The sequence below is a fragment of the Parasteatoda tepidariorum genome, chromosome 2 (assembly GCF_043381705.1).
Source record: "Parasteatoda tepidariorum isolate YZ-2023 chromosome 2, CAS_Ptep_4.0, whole genome shotgun sequence".
In the NCBI taxonomy this organism is placed as follows: domain Eukaryota; kingdom Metazoa; phylum Arthropoda; class Arachnida; order Araneae; family Theridiidae; genus Parasteatoda; species Parasteatoda tepidariorum.
This window is the reverse complement of record NC_092205.1, coordinates 61,495,322-61,516,230: the sequence shown is the minus strand read 5'-3', so window position 1 is coordinate 61,516,230 and position 20,909 is coordinate 61,495,322. Positions and strand designations below refer to the sequence as shown.

The window sequence follows — 20,909 nt, the reverse complement described above, 5'->3', positions numbered from 1 at the left end:
ATTTTTCACCAAAATTTTTAATGCGAGAAAAGAAAAAAATATGCGAGATTCTCGCGCTGTAGTGAAAACACTGAAGTTTCCGTTTACTTTTTTTTTGAAATTTTAATATGAGTTTTTAGATCTTTATTAATATATTCAGCTAAATTGTGTAATTTATTTCCCTTTTTTTTTGCAATGGGATTGGCAATTGGGAAATCATTTAATGTTTATTTACAGTTCAATGTATTCCTGCCTTCATTTAGCAATGAAAAAAAAAATTGATATTCTTAGCCAATAAAAGCTTTATTTTGTGTTATTTTCGAAATATTGTTTTCTTAAAGACCTAATTTTATGATACTAGGACAAGAAATAGTTGTATTTTTTCACTAACTTCTCAACGCAACTTCCCATAATACCACCCTGCGATTAAGAAAATATTCACTACACCACATCACTCGTTTTTCTCCAAACCACCAATCTCAACCTTGGCCCAACCAATTTAGCAACGTCTCGCAGATATCGAACTAGTCAAACTCTCACCCAATCTCCAACTTAGGCTGCAACTGTCTGGTTGATAAATTACCACGGAACTTTTTCATCATTCTGTCAATTCTTCTTCATACTCATTCTTCAACACGTTGATGTAAACAATCCCTGACGAAAAAAATAATAATTTTTTGACAAGATGGCAATAAGTATTCAGCCCCCAAGATGGTATTCTTCTTCCAAATTGCGTGCGTGCCATCTGTCAGTGTATTGCCTTTCTTGGTCCATTATAGGCCATCTCCCGTGCCTCCACCACCCCCTTATCAAAGTCTGGCTACATAATCCCTTGAGATCGGAACTTAGTGTCCTATAATTACGCAACTCTGTGCTGCCTGGCTTAGGATCCTTTCCCCATTTTTCTATCCGTTTCACTTCTGTTTTATGTTTTACGAGGGTCGTTATGTTTTTCCCGAGCAGCTTACTTTTTCATATTTTTTTCTTCTTCTATTTTTCTTTCCTCCCTGTTTTCATCTAGCTTTTTTATTCCACCATATGAGGAATTTTTTTTTTTTTTTGTGAGCCATCGTCTCTTGTTCTAGTTTCCTTTCTCTAGTTTTACAAACACAGAAAGGAAAGGACTTAATACCATTTCCTAATTTAATTAGCTTAAACTAGAGTATTTGATTCAGTATCGTTTTCTAATTTTTGTTTTGAAGTTTAAATTTTGTGGCAGTTAAAAGACGAAAATCGTTCGGAAAAGTATAACTAGAATATTCGCCTCAGTATCGTTTTCTAATTTTTGTTTTGAAGCTTAAATTTCGTGGCAGTTAAATGACGAAAATCGTTCGGAAAAATATAACTAGAATATTCGCCTCAGTATCGTTTTCAAATTTTTGTTTTGAAGCTTAAATTTTGTGAGTAGCTAAAATGACGAAAATCGTTCGGTAAAATATAATTCGAATTGTAACCTTGGAAAAGAACTGTAATTTTTGTATGTTTAGAATCCCCTTCTGTTCGAAAAAGAATTTCTTCTTTCTTTTACAACCTTTATTAAGCTGTGGGAAGTATATTTTTCACCCACAATTTTTTAATTTTAGATTATCGATATATTCTTTCATCTATAATTTGTGCTGCCACCAGAAAAAAAAATACTAAAGAATAAAAAAAATACCAATGAAAGGCTATGTTTAAATAAATGTGGATGCGAGTGTATGTAAGCATTGGTGCCAGGAAGAAATGCCAACACTGGGGAGCTACGTACGCTTGTGCGCTATCCGTTCGTTTATTTCTCATCGAGTTTATTTGCAGTACATACTTAGTACACATAGATACGATTATTTATAAGCACAGATGGTCATAAGTAAATTGCCAATTGTTTTTCAGTATGTAAATTTTTGAAATACCACCAACCTTCATATTAAAATAAATAAATAAAAATTAAAGAAAGTCTTAGAAAATCTCGACCCAATTATATTTTAACGCAACTTAGTGTTCTCGCCTGGCGACAATTGTTGCTAAATGTTTCACTGTCGCTAAAATCATACGCATGGGTGACAAATTTTAGGTCTTGAAATATGCCTGAAATATACATGATAGAATTTAAAAAAAAAAATTGCATCGAATTCCATGTTCTTAAAACAATTTATTTTACTAATTTCATTGTTCTACGCGTGGTATGGAAATTCCAATGAAATGTTATGTATTATTCGAAGGAAGGCTAACTTTCTGAGAATTATTGCTAGGATTATTTTTATATAACTTGGAATAAATTTATAGTAACTGTTTATTTTTATTGTTCTACATATATTTTTGAACCAAATGTAATAGAAAATTCTTTTTTTCTTTCCAGAGGAGAATAAATATAGGACAGCGTATGCTTGTGAAGGGAGGCAATTGAAGATCACGTGTGAGGCGGGTCACATGGTGCACTTACTAAGGGCGAACTATGGCCGTTTTAGTATAAGCATTTGTAATGAGCATGGCAATTTAGATTGGAGTGTAGATTGCACGTCACCATCATCCTTCCACGTCATCAAAGAAACGTAAGTAAATTTTAAAGCTAACTTTCAACAATATAACGAACGTAATCGATTAATTGTTATTAACAATTATTTTTTATCACTTTGTGAATGGTGTTCTCCAATGATCGCCCTTCATATATATTCTTTGTGAAAAAATGAGGTCTAAAACAGCATACACATTAGGATCTCAAAACAATATTTTGAGAGAGAGAGTATTCACAGTTAGGTAACGTTTTTAGGTTTTTATACATAGTCAGCGGACTTTTGTTAAATAGTAAAGCGATTCTTGTTCTTACTGCTTCAAAACTCCCATGCATATTGTAAACAAGTAGAAATCACTTTAATTCGGAGCGAAAAATCACGCCCTGAACTCTTCATCAGCGAGAAATAAAATGATTTGTAAAACTAACGGAAAAAACCATCGAAACTAATAAAACGTCAATTGTAGAAGGATTTGCGAATCAAATTATTTCTTCTAATTATTCACAAAAGGCAAATAAGGATGAAAAACTCATCTACTAATAAAAAAGGGTTGAGCAGATGTGAATCAGAACTTTTAGAGGTCATAAAATGACCTCCGGGTGTCCTTCCGTTTTATATATTTAGTTTGCGAACCTCTATGTACGTATTTTTTTGTCTGTATTTCAGATCAAGATTCTGAATATGTCTATTACAGAACACGTTGCATGCAACACTGTAATTATAAAATTTATGGGGGCAGACTCCACAGTATTTAGGGAAATTTTCCTAACTTGCCCTTTGGTCAGCAAAAAAATCTGGTATGGGGGAAGGTCAAATAATTTTACCAAATTCTTCTCCATTTTCTCATAACAAAGAAGAATTTGAAAATTTTTTGACTGAACGGTGGATAATTTAATAAAATATTTTCTGGAAATTAGTTTTTTGATAAAATTTTCCCATATTAATCTTGTCAGTGCATTTTTGTTAGTGAAACAGGTTGATTACATAGATTGAAAAAAATATGTTTTTAAAGAGCTATTTTAAAAAGAGTAGGAAAAAAAAAACAAGAATACTTAACTCTAGACATATAATTTCTTGACGCATAATTTAGACGTATAATTTTGTGAATAATAAAGTACTTCATACGGTTGATGACTTTAACTTTCTAGTTAAATTATTTTTTCTTTACTTTTCAAGTAGTTTTAAGTTATTCAATTCTATACTTAATCTGGCTGACATATACTTTAATATTTTAAATCAAAATTAGTTTTCAATTTCAATGTGTCTCATAAAATTTTTAATAAATATATTTTTATAGATAGGTACGAAAACAAATTAAAATTTTTTTTTTATTTGTGTTTTTTATAAAGCAAATAATATTTTATTTTTAATTTTAGTGAAAAAAAATAAGTACTTCTACTTGGATAAACTCTTGTTTACTTTTCTTTCGGTAGTTTCACCTTCTACTAGCATGCAAAAAATAAGTGAAATCTAATTTTTTTTAAAAAAAAGAGACGAAATAACTCATTATTTATACATAACCCTGCCATTACATTATTTACGTTCAAAATCTAGAAGGAATTTCTCTTTCAAATTCCCATCTCTTTATCGCCATTAAAAACAGCCATCCCAAAATTAAAATAACTTGATATAAAAGAAAATAGAAATTTAAAAAAAATAAAATACACATAGCTTCCATAAAGAGTTTTGAGAAAACAAGCTTTTTAAAAATTGAGCGTAGATTGCCGATCAACAATTTTAATTAGCTAAAGCAATGCCTTGCTTTTTCCCTTGCATGCCACATTTTAAGAACTTCATCAGATTAATCAAGAACTTAAGTTTTTTCAGTTATTTTGGTTATTTTTATAATCAACATTTCTGTGAGCGCTCGCATACTTTAGTGCTTATTCAAGCGTTGAAAGGATAAATTTTCCTAAAAGCAGATATTTGCAGACATCCAGAACTGCGTGAATTTTCTTAATTAATAAAACTAGTATTTCTGGCCTTTATTATGTGCACGTCGCTGATTTCATTATGGTATGGTGTTCTATGTTCAGTTTATTTGTGCGTTGCTGTAATCGCATTGTCGCTTTTGAAGTTTTCTATTCAGACACTGTTTAGAAAATCGCTGTTTTTTTTAGACTGAATTGTCTTCACATTTTTTCTTTCTCTTCTTTTCGTTTAAAAAGGACATCAAGGCCGAAATAGCCTGATGGTAGGGCGTTAAGTCCATGTCCAAGAGGTCATGAGTTCGAATCCCTCTGGCCGATAACTTTCCGTGTAGTAAATGGTGACTGGTGCACGTTAATCCTCTATGTGCCTATAACAAATCAATACCTCTGGAGGGACTGAATTGGAGATTGATCATTCTTTGGTTCAGGTCAAAATTACGATCTGTGGATGTATGAATGGGTCAACCTTATAAACGGTCTGTGACGTGTTTGTGGTTGGAGTCATATTCTTGACCATAGATGGCGCCGCTGAAAAAGCAAGGACCGCATCCTCTGCCTTAAATTCGTTTGGTTTCACCAGACTTACTGATATTTGGCAAGGGGCATTTGTGAAACAACAACGGAGGACATAAAAATAAAATAATCCAAAAATCTTATTTTTTTTTCGATACAATACCCAAGAATTCAGTTGATTCGTAAAATTAATGTTCATTGGTCAATTTTTTAGCTAAATGATTTTGAACGCAACGGGTAAATGTACCTTCGAAGATTTGTCAGTTGACTGACTAATCAGCATTTATTGTGCAGGGAAAATCCTTAAACATCCTGAAGTCAAGCGAACTCCAACGTATGATCCTTCTACCAATGTGGATATTTTTAGTTAGCATTGAGATCGTTGCGAGCAGGTAACAATATGCAAATGAATCAGACACATTTGGGATTCGAATCTGGGTTGAATTTCAATATATGAGATCTGAGTCAAAGATGGGAATATAATCCCAACGAAAGAAGGTATTATTTATTTATCTAATGGGGAAATATGAGTAGCAATAACAATAATCCGCATTATTAATATTATTAGTAGTAGTATTTTACATGTTTTTACAATCCATTGAAGACCCCTGATTGGTATTTTGATTGCTGAAGAAATTTTTGTACATCGTATAAAGGTCGCGCTATCTTATACACCTTTGCCTGCTTAGTGAATACTCTTTTTTCTTTTATATTTAGTTTGCATAAAAAGTTAGTTAATCAGGTTGTATATCATTTATCAAGCAATGTTACATATTGTAATTGTTTTTCATTTATGTTAGCAGTATTTTCTGACAGCAGAAAAATTCCTTTTCATATCAAAAATCAAAACTTTCGAATCCCCGCCCCCAGTTTTTATAGTATTCTAGATTAGGGAGGTTCTTGCTAAAGAGAGTAAAGTAAATGATTAAATTTTCTCAGAATAAATACCTCAGATATGGATTAACAGTCAACATGGATTGGACAAGTTGGTTGCTTATGCTTTTTAATAGAAACAGTGCTATGTCAATTGCTTCCTGATCTTTCTATACGTTCTAAAATTGATTTTATCGAATTTACTAAAATATTTTTATGTATTGAAAAAAAAAATTTTTTTAACTGAAATTTTTTTTAAGGAGTATTAAAAATAATGCTGCTAAATCCTATAATCCATAAATCTTTAAAAAAAAAATCAAATAAAATTTCGCTAGAACAAATTTGTATTGTGCAAAATTTTATAACCGCTTTTATATTGTTTCGCTCGAAAAGAAATGAAATTAACTATATCGAAATGCTTTTCAAAAACTGTATTATAATACCCAAAGTAGAAAATTTCAACGTGATGTTGTAAAGGAAGGAAAAATCAAGAAATAAATGAGTAAAAATAAGAATAATACTCCTCCTTTCTTATCTTAAAACCTAATCTTGCATGATTAATTTCTCTTAACTTGTAGAATATCCATCGCGGCTCGGCCTGTTCTTTGTCGGATGTGTTGTGTACTTATACTTTGTTTGAGAAAAATGGCACAAGTCTTGTTTTACTTTCGCTTGAAAATGGCTGTTGCTTGAAAACACTTAAACAAAGACAAACTTATAATTACATCTAAACTATAATTAGTTTCATTTATCGGCGCTAATGTAAGACATGATTTTAATTTTTTTTAATGTTTTATTTTTCAAAACTTTTTTATTCATAAACAACTATGATCTAAAAAAGGATTATTGTTTTTTTTTTTCTTTTTTCGAAAAGTTATTAAATAACTGTGAAATTTCAGATTTTTATTTCATGTTTCCCCTACTGTAAAAATTAATTTGAATATTTTAAGCTAGGAAACGTCAAAGGAAATATGCTTTCGTGTTATTTACATCTGTTTAATATATATGTTAGATTGTCTGTAACATTACAAAAAATGTTAACAAATATGTCGCAATATGCATGTAGCATATTACAACAGACGTTTCAGTGTTGGCAGAGGCGTCACTCTCCATTGGTGAAGAGCTGAAGGCCGTGAGTTCGATTCTGGCAGTCGACTAAGCAACAAGCGCGTATCTGTCGAGACTGAAAGTCCTCTCATTGGTAGAGGTGTGAGAGTTAGGAGAGAGGGGTATCAGCTTAGGCGCAGTCCACGTCGTCTGAAAGGGGTCAAAATTACCATGAGTTTTAAAGTAAAGAGTCCTGGAAAACAGAGCTAGGTGTTTGGAAATGGTTGGGTGGTTTGTGACATTACAACAGTAATCAATAGAAGCAATCGGTAGAGGCCTTTCTCACTCCCTTGGTGGCCGTAAGTTCGATCCTGGAAGCCGAATTAACAACTGTTGTGTTTATGCAACTGGGTGCACGTTAAATCTGACGTCCACTTACTTGTTGTGGTATTTTGTATTTTGTAACCGTGGTTGCACAGCCGACCCAAATTTGGCTTTATGACTACTAATGTTGTAATTTTGAACCAATCCAGAAGACAAGTAAAGCTCTGGGTCAGTACCCTCAGAGGTATGATTTTATATGAGAACATGGAGGACTTTGCTACTCGACAGATGCTGAAAGTTTCGAGATCTTATCATGGCAGTTAAATTATAGATAATGGTAGAGGTGTGGGAGTTTGGATAACGGGGTAACAGCCTAGGCGCTGTTGACGCCGTCTGACAGGTGTCAAAATTACCATGGTTGTTAAAAATAGTCTTAGAAAACGGAGCTTGGTTATGGTTGGGTGGTATGTGTAGCATTGCAGCGTTATTTATTTTAGAAATTAAAATTCCCAGTGTGTAATTCCGGCTTTGAATAAGAATTACGGAAATATAAATAATAATTATTTTTAGCCATGTTGGAAAATTTAACGTATAAGATACTTTTATAGAGCGTATAATTGATATCTTCTTCAAACTTTAAACGAGGAATTCACACACAAAAAAAAAAGTATTTTTAAAAAATATATTCGCATCATTAACACGTTGTAGGTTTACAGTTTTAATTTGGTGATAGCATTATATTTGATAGTATTATAAATTGATAATATTATATTTGAAAGACTTGGAGCAAACACAAAAATGTACTAGTCCTTAGTATTTTTTCTAAAAAAGTTCTTCACAAGTTTTCGTAATTTCCAGTAGAAAGTATCACAATTCACATCTTACTGCTGGAATGGAAAAAGTGGAGTTACTCTAAACGCTCTTTAAAAAACACTGCCGTGAGTAATTTAAAAAAGCGGCTCATCACTATTTCCCCAAAACCCGTTATTTTAATTCCCACAGTTTTTTTTAATGCATTTTATATTATCTTTAAGTGAAAAATATTTCTGTGAACCCAGCAACAATTTAGCCTCCCATCCGACGTTTATCATCTTTTTTAAAAAAAAATATTACTTCATTTTATGATTTGAATATTACATGATAAATTTGACAGCTAATGATTTCTAATTAAAATGAACACTACTCCAAGCATTTATTATTGTGTAAATAATAAATTTTTCACTCCCATCATGTGCATGCAAATTATTTCTGACATCAAAAAATGTTCAGGATACAAAGTTAAAAAGGTGTAGTCTATTGATGTTCGTATAAAGTTAATTAAAGCTCATTTTTTGCACTCTCTTCAACTTAATTTTGATTACTCATCTAACCGGTCGAGTGCATCTCGTCTAAACGCGGGAGCCCTGTTCGGTTCTTAATTGAATGAACTTGATTAATGAAGCTCTATTAAAGATAAGCACCAGCACTGGCGATAAATCACATTAAATTAGAAGGAAAAAAAATTATAAAAACAATTGCCATTGAAGTGTAGTTGGTGACAAAATATAAATTACTTTATAAATCGCGCTTGATGCCTACGGAAGGCAGGCTGCTAAGGTTATTATATATCTTTTCAACTAAAAATGGACGTGCACCATTGTTGTTCGGAGTTTTCTCAATTACTCAGGCGTTACAGAGAAACTTCCTCTCGTTTAAAATTGTTCGAGAAAAAAAAAATTCAAAACAATAACTTTCTTCCAAAAAGTAAAAATAAGGGGAAAAAAATTCTAAGCGCCTTTTCGTAAAATAAACACACTCTTCTCCGCCGCTTAGTTTATGTTCGTGAAATTACTAATCGCTCCATCGTAAACTACCGAAAGATGAATGGTTTCGAGAGAGAAAGAGGAATAAGAAAGAAAAGGGAGAAAATAAACTTAAAAAACTCAAAAAACAAAGTAGATAAAAAAAGTTAATTAAATTCTACTGCTGAAACTTCGCATTAGAATGTTAGAATGCTGGCGGGTTTTTGGAGATTTTACTTGGCGCTGTTTTGCCACGCTGCCGTATGTAATACGTTTTTAATGAATATAATCGTCACAGAGAAGTTTAAAGCGCTGCAATTTTAGAGGATAAAGTGCTCATTGCATTTTTTATTCATGTTTTTCTCTTGAATACCGCTTGATGGCGATTAGAGGTTTTCTAACTGTTTATTTTTGTATTCAACATTTTAAATATTAATTTAAAGTTCTTAATATGATAATGCATGCAAAACAAATTCTGTTTTTATGCTTATGTACATTTTTATTGAATGAAGTTTGTATGTAGAACTTAAACTTAGCAATAGTTTCTCATAAATGTTTGGAAATTTGCTTACATATCCTTGATATTTCAAAGGAAAAAAAAAGATCTGGTATCAAATTATAATCTTCATTCGTAATATAATTATTATAGGAGTTTAATAATGCATATAAATAACAAAATACTTGTTTTTTAGACCTCAAAAATCCTCTTATCTGTGCTCTTATTTTCAATTTCGACTTTAAATTTATCTTAATTAATGGCAGGTTTAATTTATTATCTAGCATCGTTTGTTTTATTATTATTTACAAATTATGTCAAAAATTTTACATTAAAATGACTTCATATATGATTTATTAAAAATATAATTTATTTTTGCTTAAGCAACTAATTATATCAAAGAAGTTAAGATGATGAAAGATAATTAAATCAAAGATCTGACCTTAAAATGGGAATAATTTTATCAGTGCTTTTTAATTTACACGCTTTTATTAGTGCTTTTTACTTATCTAGATATGTTCTAGATATCTAGATGTATCTAGATATGCAGTTATCTAGATAACTGCATTTTACTTTAAAATTTCACTCACTTAGCTATTGACGAACTTTTATTCTATTAACTATGAAAATATTAGTTATAAATTTAATATGAATACATTTAAGTTTGGCGCTGATGGTAAATTAAAAATTGCCTTTGAATATCAGTATATTTTGCATATTTTTAGCGATATGTATAGTCTTAAATAATTTTTTTTTTTTTTTTTTTAAANATCTGTAGATGATCTCTCAACCGAAGAAAAAAAAAATTCTGAATTTTGGATGGACCATAATCCATTAAAAATGAAAAACATTTTTATGGTTGTTTTCATGTTTTGATTTGCCTCTCCATAATCAATTATAACCAATTTATGTTGCCAATCTTGTACATTTCCCCGCAGCATTGCGGAAAGAAGTACACAAAAATTGTAGTTTGGGGGATACGAACTTGGTGAAGTGTATCTCTTAAACATGGAAAGCAACAAGTTGACTCTCTTTCGAATATTAGGCCTCGAAATAATAATTCTTTTTAGGGAATTATTTGCAGTTATCCAACCGTGGGGTGCTCGGTATGGTATTTTTTCGAGTAGCTTTAATTTATTTTTAACATCTCCCCTTTTTCTACTTCAATGGCTAGTTTCATTTTATTGTAGTATGTTTACACGGGTTGTGAGTTTATGCTTTATGTCTTTGATATTTCTGAATTGTGATGTTTTAAGCTGTTTGTCAGACGTGAAAGCGACCAGTTGGAACACTTAATAGCAAAATTGTAGAAAAATTGCAAAATAAATATTTTACTAAGCACTTTATGGCCAAATTTAGTGAAAAGTTTTTGGATTTGAGAACATGGTTACATAATTTGTTGTAACTATAAATCTATTTCTTCTGCCAAGTCGTAAAACATAATAATTTTAAATGTGAAACATTGTTTTGTAAATAGCTTTTCCTTATTTCTCTAGTTTTCCTTCATGAAACTTTTCTTTTTAAGCAATAACTCAAATGCCAGAGATGCCAACAAATATTTTCTAATGATAGCAAAATTTATGCTTTAGTTGACAATTCTTGATTTAGTAAATTTGATTCTTAGGGTTTTTTATCGCCACTACTTCTAAATAATTCAAGGCCTATAGGAAACGCCATTTTGCTACATTTATTTTTGAAATTGAATCTTTTAAAAGGTTTCTAAAATTAACCAAGCATCTGCGAATTTTAGTTTATAGCTCCGTTTTTTGAAATATCTTGTAGAACACGAAGCAATTCGATCCTCACACCATATGATAGAGGATTTAAAATTTAAACTATTTAAACATTCTTGCTAGCTCAGCATAATGTAGCAAAGTTTTGAAATTCAAAAATTTGTATTAAAACCATTTTTTTAATTTTCAGAGACAATAAGAATAAAAATTATTAAATAGATTATTAAATTTTAACGTTTTAAGAGCTACCTCAGTTAATAATTAAAATTTAAAATCCTTTTGCATTCTGAAGTTATTATATGTTGTGATCTGTATATTAAATTAATTGAAAAATTCCGGTAAATGTCGAATTTCAAAACAAATATTATATTTGTTTGCATTATTGCAATAATTGTTTCTTTTACTTATTTCATCATTATTATAATTTTTAATAAAAGCTGCTACTAAATAGTTTCGGGATGCTTTTTGCTAGATACAATAGAAATTTATTATTATTTGTTCAAAATTAGTATTATTAGTATTCGAATTATAAGCTTCATTGTTATTAGTTCAAAAGAAACTAGGTTTATTTTATGATTTTCGTGGAATGCACTAGGAATAAACACTTTTGACTACATTCTACATTATTTGGGAATAAACTTTCCTTCGTTTATTTTAATATTATTAATCCCGAATTTATTATTATTATTCATAGTAGCATTAGCACTATTACTATTAGTTATAAATTATCATTATTATTAGTAATATTGAAATTGTTATTAATTCCAAAGAAGCTAAATTTATTTTATGGTTTTTGCTATAAACAAAGGATTTGACACCACTTTACATTATTTGAAGTAAACTTTTATTTATTTGTAATTGGTTGTGAATCATTATTATTACCAGTAATAGAATTTTCATTATTATTAGTTCTAAACAATTGAGATTTATGTTTTAACTGAATATATTAGAAATGAGCAATTTAACTTCAATCTACATTTTTTGAAATAAGAATTAAACTTTTATTCATTGTATAATAATTGGTTGAGAATCATTATTATTAGTAATATTGAAATTATTGTTATTAATTCCGAAGAAGCTAAATTTATTTTATGGTTTTTGCCATAGACAAAGGATTTGACTACACTTTATATAATTCCAAAGGAACTAAATTTATTTTATGGTTTTTGCCATAAACAAAGGACTTGACTGCACTTTATATTATTTGAACTTAACTTTTATTTATTGATAATTGGTTGTGAATCATTATTATTAGCAGTAATAGGATTTATTATTATTAGTTCCAAACAATTGAGATTTATGTTTTAACTGAATATAATAGAAATTAGCTATTTAACTTCACTCTACATTTTTTGAAATAAACTTTTATTTATTGTATGATTATTGGTTGCTAATCATTATTATTAGCAGCAATAGAATTACTATTAGTTTCAACGAATTTATTTTTACACTGAATAAATTAAAAATGAGCTATTTAACTTCTCTCTCTCCTGAATTTGGAATAAACTTTTTTTATAATTTATTATTATTACATATAATTTTAAATTAAAGGTTCTACCAAACTGTTTCTAAAGAAGCAAAATTTATTTTATTGTTTTCGCTGAATGCACAACTTAAAAAGACCAATAAAAATTCTTACAATTTTCAAAAAGCTTTTTCGTTAAAATAGAAAAAAGAACAGATATTTCTGTAAAACCACAAATTTATTCTTTTACCTTTGTAATTAAAGTGAAATTCTAAATGTTTTTCTGAGCACTTTGCTTAATTCCACGTTCCTTTTCAGTTTCCTTTATTTCTTTTTAAATTTATCGTCTTCAATTCTCCACTTCTGTAGAATGTTTTAAAATGTTGTTTATGTTTAGAGTAATTTGGCAAGAAAGAACTTTATATTTTCTTTAGTATTTTCTCGTGCAAATGTATATCAATGCCGAAATAAATGGTGTGTATAAATGAATGTTTTAATTTTTTATTTTATTAACCCTAACTATCTTTGTTATCGTTGTTTTATTTATTTTAATGATTGATTGTATAGAAGAGTACCATCTAAATCGTGTTTTTGAAAGAATTCTTTTGTTTTTCTTTTACGAAATTGAAATAACTGAAGCTTGAAAGTTTTTATGGTCCCACATGGGGACCCAGTGCTTTTAATCAAAAAGCTTTTATTTTTAAATGACTATAAAAAGTTTAAGATTTAAGTGAAATTACTCGTTAAAATTCTTCAGTCTGGCCTGATTTTCGACATTGCAATATGACTTATTCAGTGCATTCTTTAGAATATTTTTATTTTTAAAGACACTGAAATATGACTTTATCAGATTCTAATGGCAACTAATATATAACTAAATCTTTTTTAAAGTCATTAAAATAAAAATAAAAGTTTACGTCATATATCGGCGAAAAGTTTTATAAACTGAACATGCATCTTGCATTTATTACAAAATGCAATGTGCATCTTGCATTTAATGAATTTTTATCAGTTTTAATATACAAAATTTTTATTTAGCGCATAATATATTGTAACACCATTAAAATACAAACTAGTACCTTCTGTAATGTATGTATGCCCTTTGATTTTTGTATAATATTTGTATAAACCCAAAATGAAATTTTCATATTATATTTTATATTTGTTTGAAAATTTTAAAAACTAGAAAATGCTAATTATATTTTGCATTTTATGTGTTGTAACTAACGTTAAATTTCAAAGCTCCATTAAAATTATGATCAACTCAACTCAGGTGTTCATTATTGGTATGATTTCTTTTTATTTAGGTGTGGTATGAAAAATAGCTGTAGTCTATCAGCATCTCCAGATCTTTTTGGTGATCCTTGTCCTGGGACACCGAAATATTTAGAAGCTCATTACCAGTGTGTGCCAGGTAAGTCGAAAATAATTTTTTTTTACCCTATTTATTACAAGATGACAACTTCTAATTTATTTTTTTCGTCACAAAATACACATTTAATGTTACTTCTATAGAAAGATATGCGAATTATTTAAAATGCTTAAATATAATATGAAAAAGTTTTTTTTTTAATAAAATTTTTTTTTTAAAAATTCATTTGAATTTCATTTTTTTAAAATTAATTTTAATTATATAATGAGAATTATCAATTGTTACACATAAAGATATGATTGAATAAACTATTATTTAACTACGATACTTAACTTCGTGTTATTCTGTTAAACAATGTCTAAAAAGTTACAAAAAAGGTGTTATAATCAACGTGGTTGACTATATTCTTACGGTTTTACCCTACTGGTGTAGGTGTATCACTTAATTTTATTACAATAACTGTAAATTTATAAAATTTTGCAAAAAGTTGTTTTTTTATACTAAAGTATGTATAGTAATTAAAATATGATACTTGAATTTCACTCTTCTTATACAGTTTAACCCCGCTATATAACGAACAACTCAGCTGTAGTGAACGTTTTTAGTCGCCTTCTCCGATCAGTTATTTAACTAATGTTATTACATCGGCTTACAGTAAACCTTAATAGTAAACAGCTAAGAAATTTGTAGTTCGTTTATAATGGACTTGTGTTTCCTCTTTAGTCGGTATTTTTCTTTTTCTTTTTTAACGGCAAGCAATGCACTTATCGTTCTTTGCTATGGAAGGTGCCGGAAGTGATGCTCATTTTGCATTGCCTAGTGAGTACCTCGTGACCAAAGTCACGGAGGCGCGCAACATTACCCACCCCAAACTGCCACAGATACCCGTTCCACACATTAGGAGACAACAGAGAGAAACATCCATGCCCTGAATGGGATTCGAATCAGCAGCTATTGGTTTCGCATTCACAGACGCTAACCGCTCAGCAACCTGGGCCGGCTATTCAGAAGTATACGATTATGATTTTAATTAAAACTGAAGTGATACACATTATAAAGGAGTGTTTAAAATGATTAATTTAACTGAAATGAATAATCCGAGTGTATCCAAAAATGAACTCATGTGAGCGTATATCTATTGCACAGAAATTTAAATTTTAACTATCAATTGCATCTTACTTCAGAAGTGATGGAAATAAGAGATAAACCTAATGACGAAACTTAAAAATTCGTTATAGGGAGACAACCGATTCGTCATACGGAGAATATTTTGAATGTTATTTACAGTTACAACGTAAAATTTCGTAGTAGGAAGAAATTCACTATAAGGAAGCTAAGTAATAGAGAGACACTATATATTCAGTTAGTTAATAATTTATAAAGAGATTTCTGTACTAATGCAATTACCATTTCCAACATTATTACTACAATTACCATTTCCAACAGTACTACTACAATTGCCATTTCCAACAATACCACTACAATTGCCATTTCCAACAATACCACTACAATTGCCATTTCCAACAATTCTACTACAATTACCATTTCCAACAATTCTACTACAATTACCATTTCCAACAATTCTACAATTACCATTTCCAACAATTCTACTACAATTACCATTTCTAACAATTCTACTACAATTACCATTTCCAACAATACTACTACAATTATGCTAAAATAATATTTTCATTCATTTCGTATATAGTGAACTTATTGCTCTGTCTTCTGACGGTTCACTTTCGCGGGATTCGATTTAAATATATTGCTGAATATTCTTTCTTTACTAAATGTATTTAGATGTTGTTGTGTCTTATTTACCTTACACATATTTTATTCTCCAGAAAAATCATCTATAACGCCATCTACGAGTACTACAACCAGTACTAGCTCCAGTACAAGTACTAGTCGTCCATCCATCATTATTCCTGTGACGAGAAATGCTCGTCCGCATCATGTTCTCCCTCCCTCATCTCCTTCATCCCCTTCTACAACACACGCCCCTGTCACGTTGCGTGACTCGACGTCAGAATCTATTGTAATGTCGACAACAGTGACAACTCACCACCAAGTAGATGTCACCACTACTTTGGCAGACAGTTTGCTGATGATGGTCAGTGGAACACCCGAAACATCAACATCAGGTGAGATAAGTTCTAGTGATGTCTATTATCAATGTCCTCCTATTTTGCAACTAATCCTGTAAATTATCTTTGCCCTTTTTTGTCATTATTTGTTAGTCCTAGTGATGTCCATCATCTATGACCAATTATTATTTGTTGTTGTTGTTATTATTTGTTAACCTTAGTGATGCTCATTATCTTTGTCCTCCAATTTTGTGATTATTTGTTATGGTTTGAACGATAAGCGACCAGATATGATAGCGAAACTTAAGTGGAATAATTGAACAACCACATAGGGAACTTTATAATGTGGCGATAATAGTGGAAAAATCTTTGATTTTTTTAAAGACTTTATTAAGTTGTGCTTAAGTATAACAATATAGATTTATTTTGCCTAAATTTCGGGGATCTGTCAGTGCTTGAAGACCTTGAGTAAGACTTTTTATTTTCAGTGGAAGACTGTTCCTATTGCATTTAGAAAACGAACGTCGAAGAGTAATTTTAGAAAACCAGAATTTTGGTAACAAATTAAAGCGCAAAAAGAGTGCTAACGCTGTAACGAGGCTGTTTTTCAAAGGCTCGCCAATTTCAAAGGCATCAAGTGTAAGGCACTTAAAACTGTGACTTTTTTATTTTTCTTATCTAAAAAGCTACAAAAAACCATGTTAACAGTTAAAATAAATGCCAAGGATTTAAAGATTTCGCCAATCGGAAGTTTGTGGACAAGAAATAAAGTCACAATCTTTACAGCCTATGTCACTCAAAACCTTCTTCCATTTAGTTCTTATATTACGGTTTCACTTATAATGTTTAATAATGTTAGTTATATTAATTTCTTGATTTAGTTTTACCAGTTTGTATAAATAGAACTGAAGTAAATTAGTAAATTTTCCAAAATAACGCATACTTTATTTTCCACATCCCTCTATTTGTTTAAGAAGTCATTGTTACAAAACAAAGAAGCTTCTCATTCTTCTCCTTGCACAGGAAAATAAGATATCATCGTTGATTGCTTTAGCCATTTCCAGATTAAAAAAGGAAAAATAAACGTCCACGGAACATTACTTGATCTCATTTTATTCAGAGTGTGTCGCCAAACCGAAAAAATAAAAAAAAGAATATATCTTTCTCTCCTATGGCGATAGTTTTCCATGTGGGGGTAGACCATAAAACACCCCGATTCACCTATGTGGGAATAAACACCAAATTTTACGACCACTGTGGTCTTCCATCGTAATCGTAATTGCTAGTTACGATTTCATCGTGTACAAAACGATACTGGGCCGTTGAGCATTCAAGTGCCATTTCGGTTTACTCAAGTTTTATGCGGGCCGTTGGAGCCCCGTTTAATTTTGCCTGATGTTCTCGCTGCGACACATATAAAAGAGTGGAACGATATTTATCTTAACAGAATCTACCAATTTGGGTCTGTAAAAAAGTTCGGATGTGAAGAAAGTTTGGATTATTTGGCGCTTTGACTAACGAGTATTCCTTCATTTTAGACGATGCTGATACTATCAAATAGGCTCTTAAACCTATTAATGAATCTTATATAAATTTTTATACCTCCGTTATGAGACCCTTCGATAGGATGGATTTAGTGATTCCTAATTAAAAATGTTAAGCCCTGTTCTTCATGGTCTTTTTATCTTCCACTTATGATCGATGAAAGTGAGGCAATTAAGTGATTTCGTTTTCCACATAATTAGGAGTATGACGCAGTGAACTTTTGACTTCGTTTTGCTATAAAATACCACAAAATTTTTAAAAAAAATTGGGTTGTTAGTTGTGTAGTAAAAAGCGTTAATCAGAACTTAGCGCTATGACATTTTGATGGCTTTAATAATTCCTAGTTAAAAATCTTCAGCACTGGTCTTAATGGTCCTGTCTTTGTTTTCACTACTGAATAGGACGATGTGAACCTATATAATCAGTGTTTATGAGGAATATGATGCAGTTTATGATTTTCTAAGTTGATTTAAGTTTGAATGATAAATATGAAGCGGTGTGATTTCGATTTTATTTCAAAAGGCTTCAAAGATAAAAAATATTGGCCATGTGAGTGATCAGACAGTAAACGAGTAAATCATAAAATTACGCTATATAATATTTCTATGTTTTTTTTTTTCTTCTTTTTTTTCTTCAAGGAATTTAAGAGGGTAGAATCGTTTGTTCAGGCATTTCTTTTGTGCATAAATGAATGCTAAACGTTGCTTAATTACTCAAATAAATCGAAATTAAACTTTATATGAATTTTTAGTCTTCACAATCTGGTCGTTCTATCTTGAACAATCAATGAAATGTGAAAGATACTAACTTTTTTTAATTACTAAAAATTCAAAATGAAACATGTACTTTTTTTTTAGTTATTATTTTTTTTAAAGCAAAGTAGCAAACTTTTTTTATTATTTTACCACTTATTTGAAATAGAGGCATGAAATAGAAGGGGAAAAAAAACAACAACCCATTTTCTAATACAAATGCCAAAGTATAAAAAAGTATCAAATGAAATCCTGCTATTTAATTAGTGAAAAACCCATTAGTTAATTACTTTTTCGGAAAGCAATGAAAATAATGAGATTTTTCTTCGAGCGAAAATTTTTATTATGCTTATTATTTAAATGGAATCTTCTTTAATTGATGTGGTACAAAAAAAAAGTATTCTGTTAAGGAGTTAATGCCAAGCAGTGATTTGACGTGTTTTGTGGTCACTAAAAAGACTTTATAAAAGACTTTTATTATTAAAAAATATTTAAAAATATTTAAAGTTCACTTAGTTTTTTATAAGTTTGCAAACTAACAAATTGTTTTGTACTTTAAAAAATATTTTCGATTCCCATGTGTTTCTATTGCCAATTGTTATATTTCTGTTGTTTCTATTGCCAATGCCAGCAAACCTGATTGGGAAACCAATCAAATTTAAAGCAGAGGGTGTGTTTCTTGTTTTTTAGTAGCGCCATTTATGGCCAAGAGTACGATTTCAGCCACTCAGTAGTCGCATTACAACCTGTTTTATACGGTGGACCCTTTTATTCATCCATAGATCGTAATTTTGACCTGAACCAGAGAACGATCAATCTCCAATTCAGTACCCTCAGAGATATTAATTTGTAATGGGAACTTGGAGGATTTAGTGACCTCGACAGATTTAAGGTGCACCAGTCACCGTTTCAGTCACGGGATTTCTTCGGAGGGCGGGATTCTGACTCCCGTTCTCCGAACACGAGTCCAACGTCCTACCAACCAGGCTAATGTTATTTCTTCTTCAAGTAAATATGGGCTCCACGATCCTAGTAGTCTCTCTCCCCCCCCTTTCTGATATTTTGTATCAGACTTAAGTTAGACGTTTGATTGCTGATTCTAGCGTTTATGTATTAAACTCTACAGTTAATCCAATCCCAAAAATTAAAAAGAATAGAGTTGAAGACCTGATATTTGAAACTATTAAACGTGTTTTGTTGGTTCTGATTCGAAATAGTGTGAGAGTCAATCATAATTCGTAACGTTTTTTATTTATTGATTTGACCGTATACAGACGAATGATTGCATAAAAGTGTAAGTTATGTATTAAAATGCATTATATATTACGAAATATAATTCTCACGAAATATAACTGTGGAATTGTCAACATTTTAGAAAAACGTAGCATTGCATTATTATTACAAGTTTTATTTTTTTAAATTATTATGAGTAAAAGAATTTTTGCAATTGATTGAAGTGGTTCAAATTTTTTTTTTTTTTTTTTTTTTTNTTTTTTTTTTTTTTTTTTTTTTTTTTTTTTTTTTTGATTAAATGAAGGCTGCAGAAATCACTGACTTTGGAATCTTCAATAGCATTTTTGTGCATACGTCACTCAATTTTCTTTCAAAATTTAAATTCAATTTATTTCATATTTGTTTTCTTAACCTTTCTGTTGTTACTTTCTTTAAAATGAATTTTTTAAAGTCCATTTGCCAATGTAATTTCATTGATTATTTTAAATACTTTAAAAAAAAAAAAATCATTCATAAGCTTGCGATTGCAAAAAGACCTTTTGAATCGAAATACTCCTGAAACAATATGTTTCATTAGAATTAATTGAACCTTTAAATATTTCTGTAGAAAATATTCTCTTTTCGACCTTTTCTCCCCTCAAAAAAGAAAATTCCATATAGTATTTTCGCTTAATATTTAATCGCTAAAGATTTTCTATTTTTGGAAAAAGTGACCACTGTCAAAAATAACTGGCCAGTTGTGAATTTTCCTTATTTCGCCCTATACCAATATGGTATTTTTATTATAATTTTCATTCATATTATGCCAGTATGAATTATATAATAACAATAAATCATACTGGCATAATTTCATTAGAACAATTTTTTCTCTATTCCTCAAATGTTCAGGTTAAAAAATATATTTTTATTTCCTTTTTTTCCCGTCAACGATGTAAAGGCATAAATTTTTTAGACATACACTTAACCTTTCTTTGTGCAGAAACTATACCATAAAATTAGTTATTGTAATTATGTAAGCCAATATGAATTACGGCGCTAAAAAAATTAAATTACTCGTAAAAAGTGGAAGCCATCATTATCGCTTACTGAAGCCATAAAAAAAGATGGTGGTCATAAATCAATGTGCAAAATAAGAAGGAAAAAAAACTTTTACAAAAGTTTTTTTAAGTCCCTATTAACTAATAATGGCAGCCTTTTTGGCTTGAAAGAGAAATTGGTCATCACTGGCAGCAAGAATTTATATGGTGAGAAGAGATACTGGCGAAGAAAAAGTTTAAAATGTCTTAGAT

The 20,909-nt window shown here is 30.1% G+C and overlaps 1 protein-coding gene across 10 annotated transcripts in view; it reads left to right on the top strand.

Annotated features, from left to right (window-relative positions):
- LOC107451346 (latrophilin Cirl) overlaps positions 1–20,909 on the top strand; it is a 627,655-nt gene that overhangs the window by 478,695 nt on the left and 128,051 nt on the right. For all 10 annotated transcript variants that reach the window (XM_071177653.1, XM_043039805.2, XM_071177651.1 and 7 more), the window contains 3 exons: positions 2,315–2,507; positions 13,939–14,045; positions 15,848–16,147. In XM_071177653.1, coding sequence (XP_071033754.1) covers positions 2,315–2,507; positions 13,939–14,045; positions 15,848–16,147 — 600 coding nt within the window. The remainder of the gene's footprint in view (positions 1–2,314; positions 2,508–13,938; positions 14,046–15,847; positions 16,148–20,909) is intronic.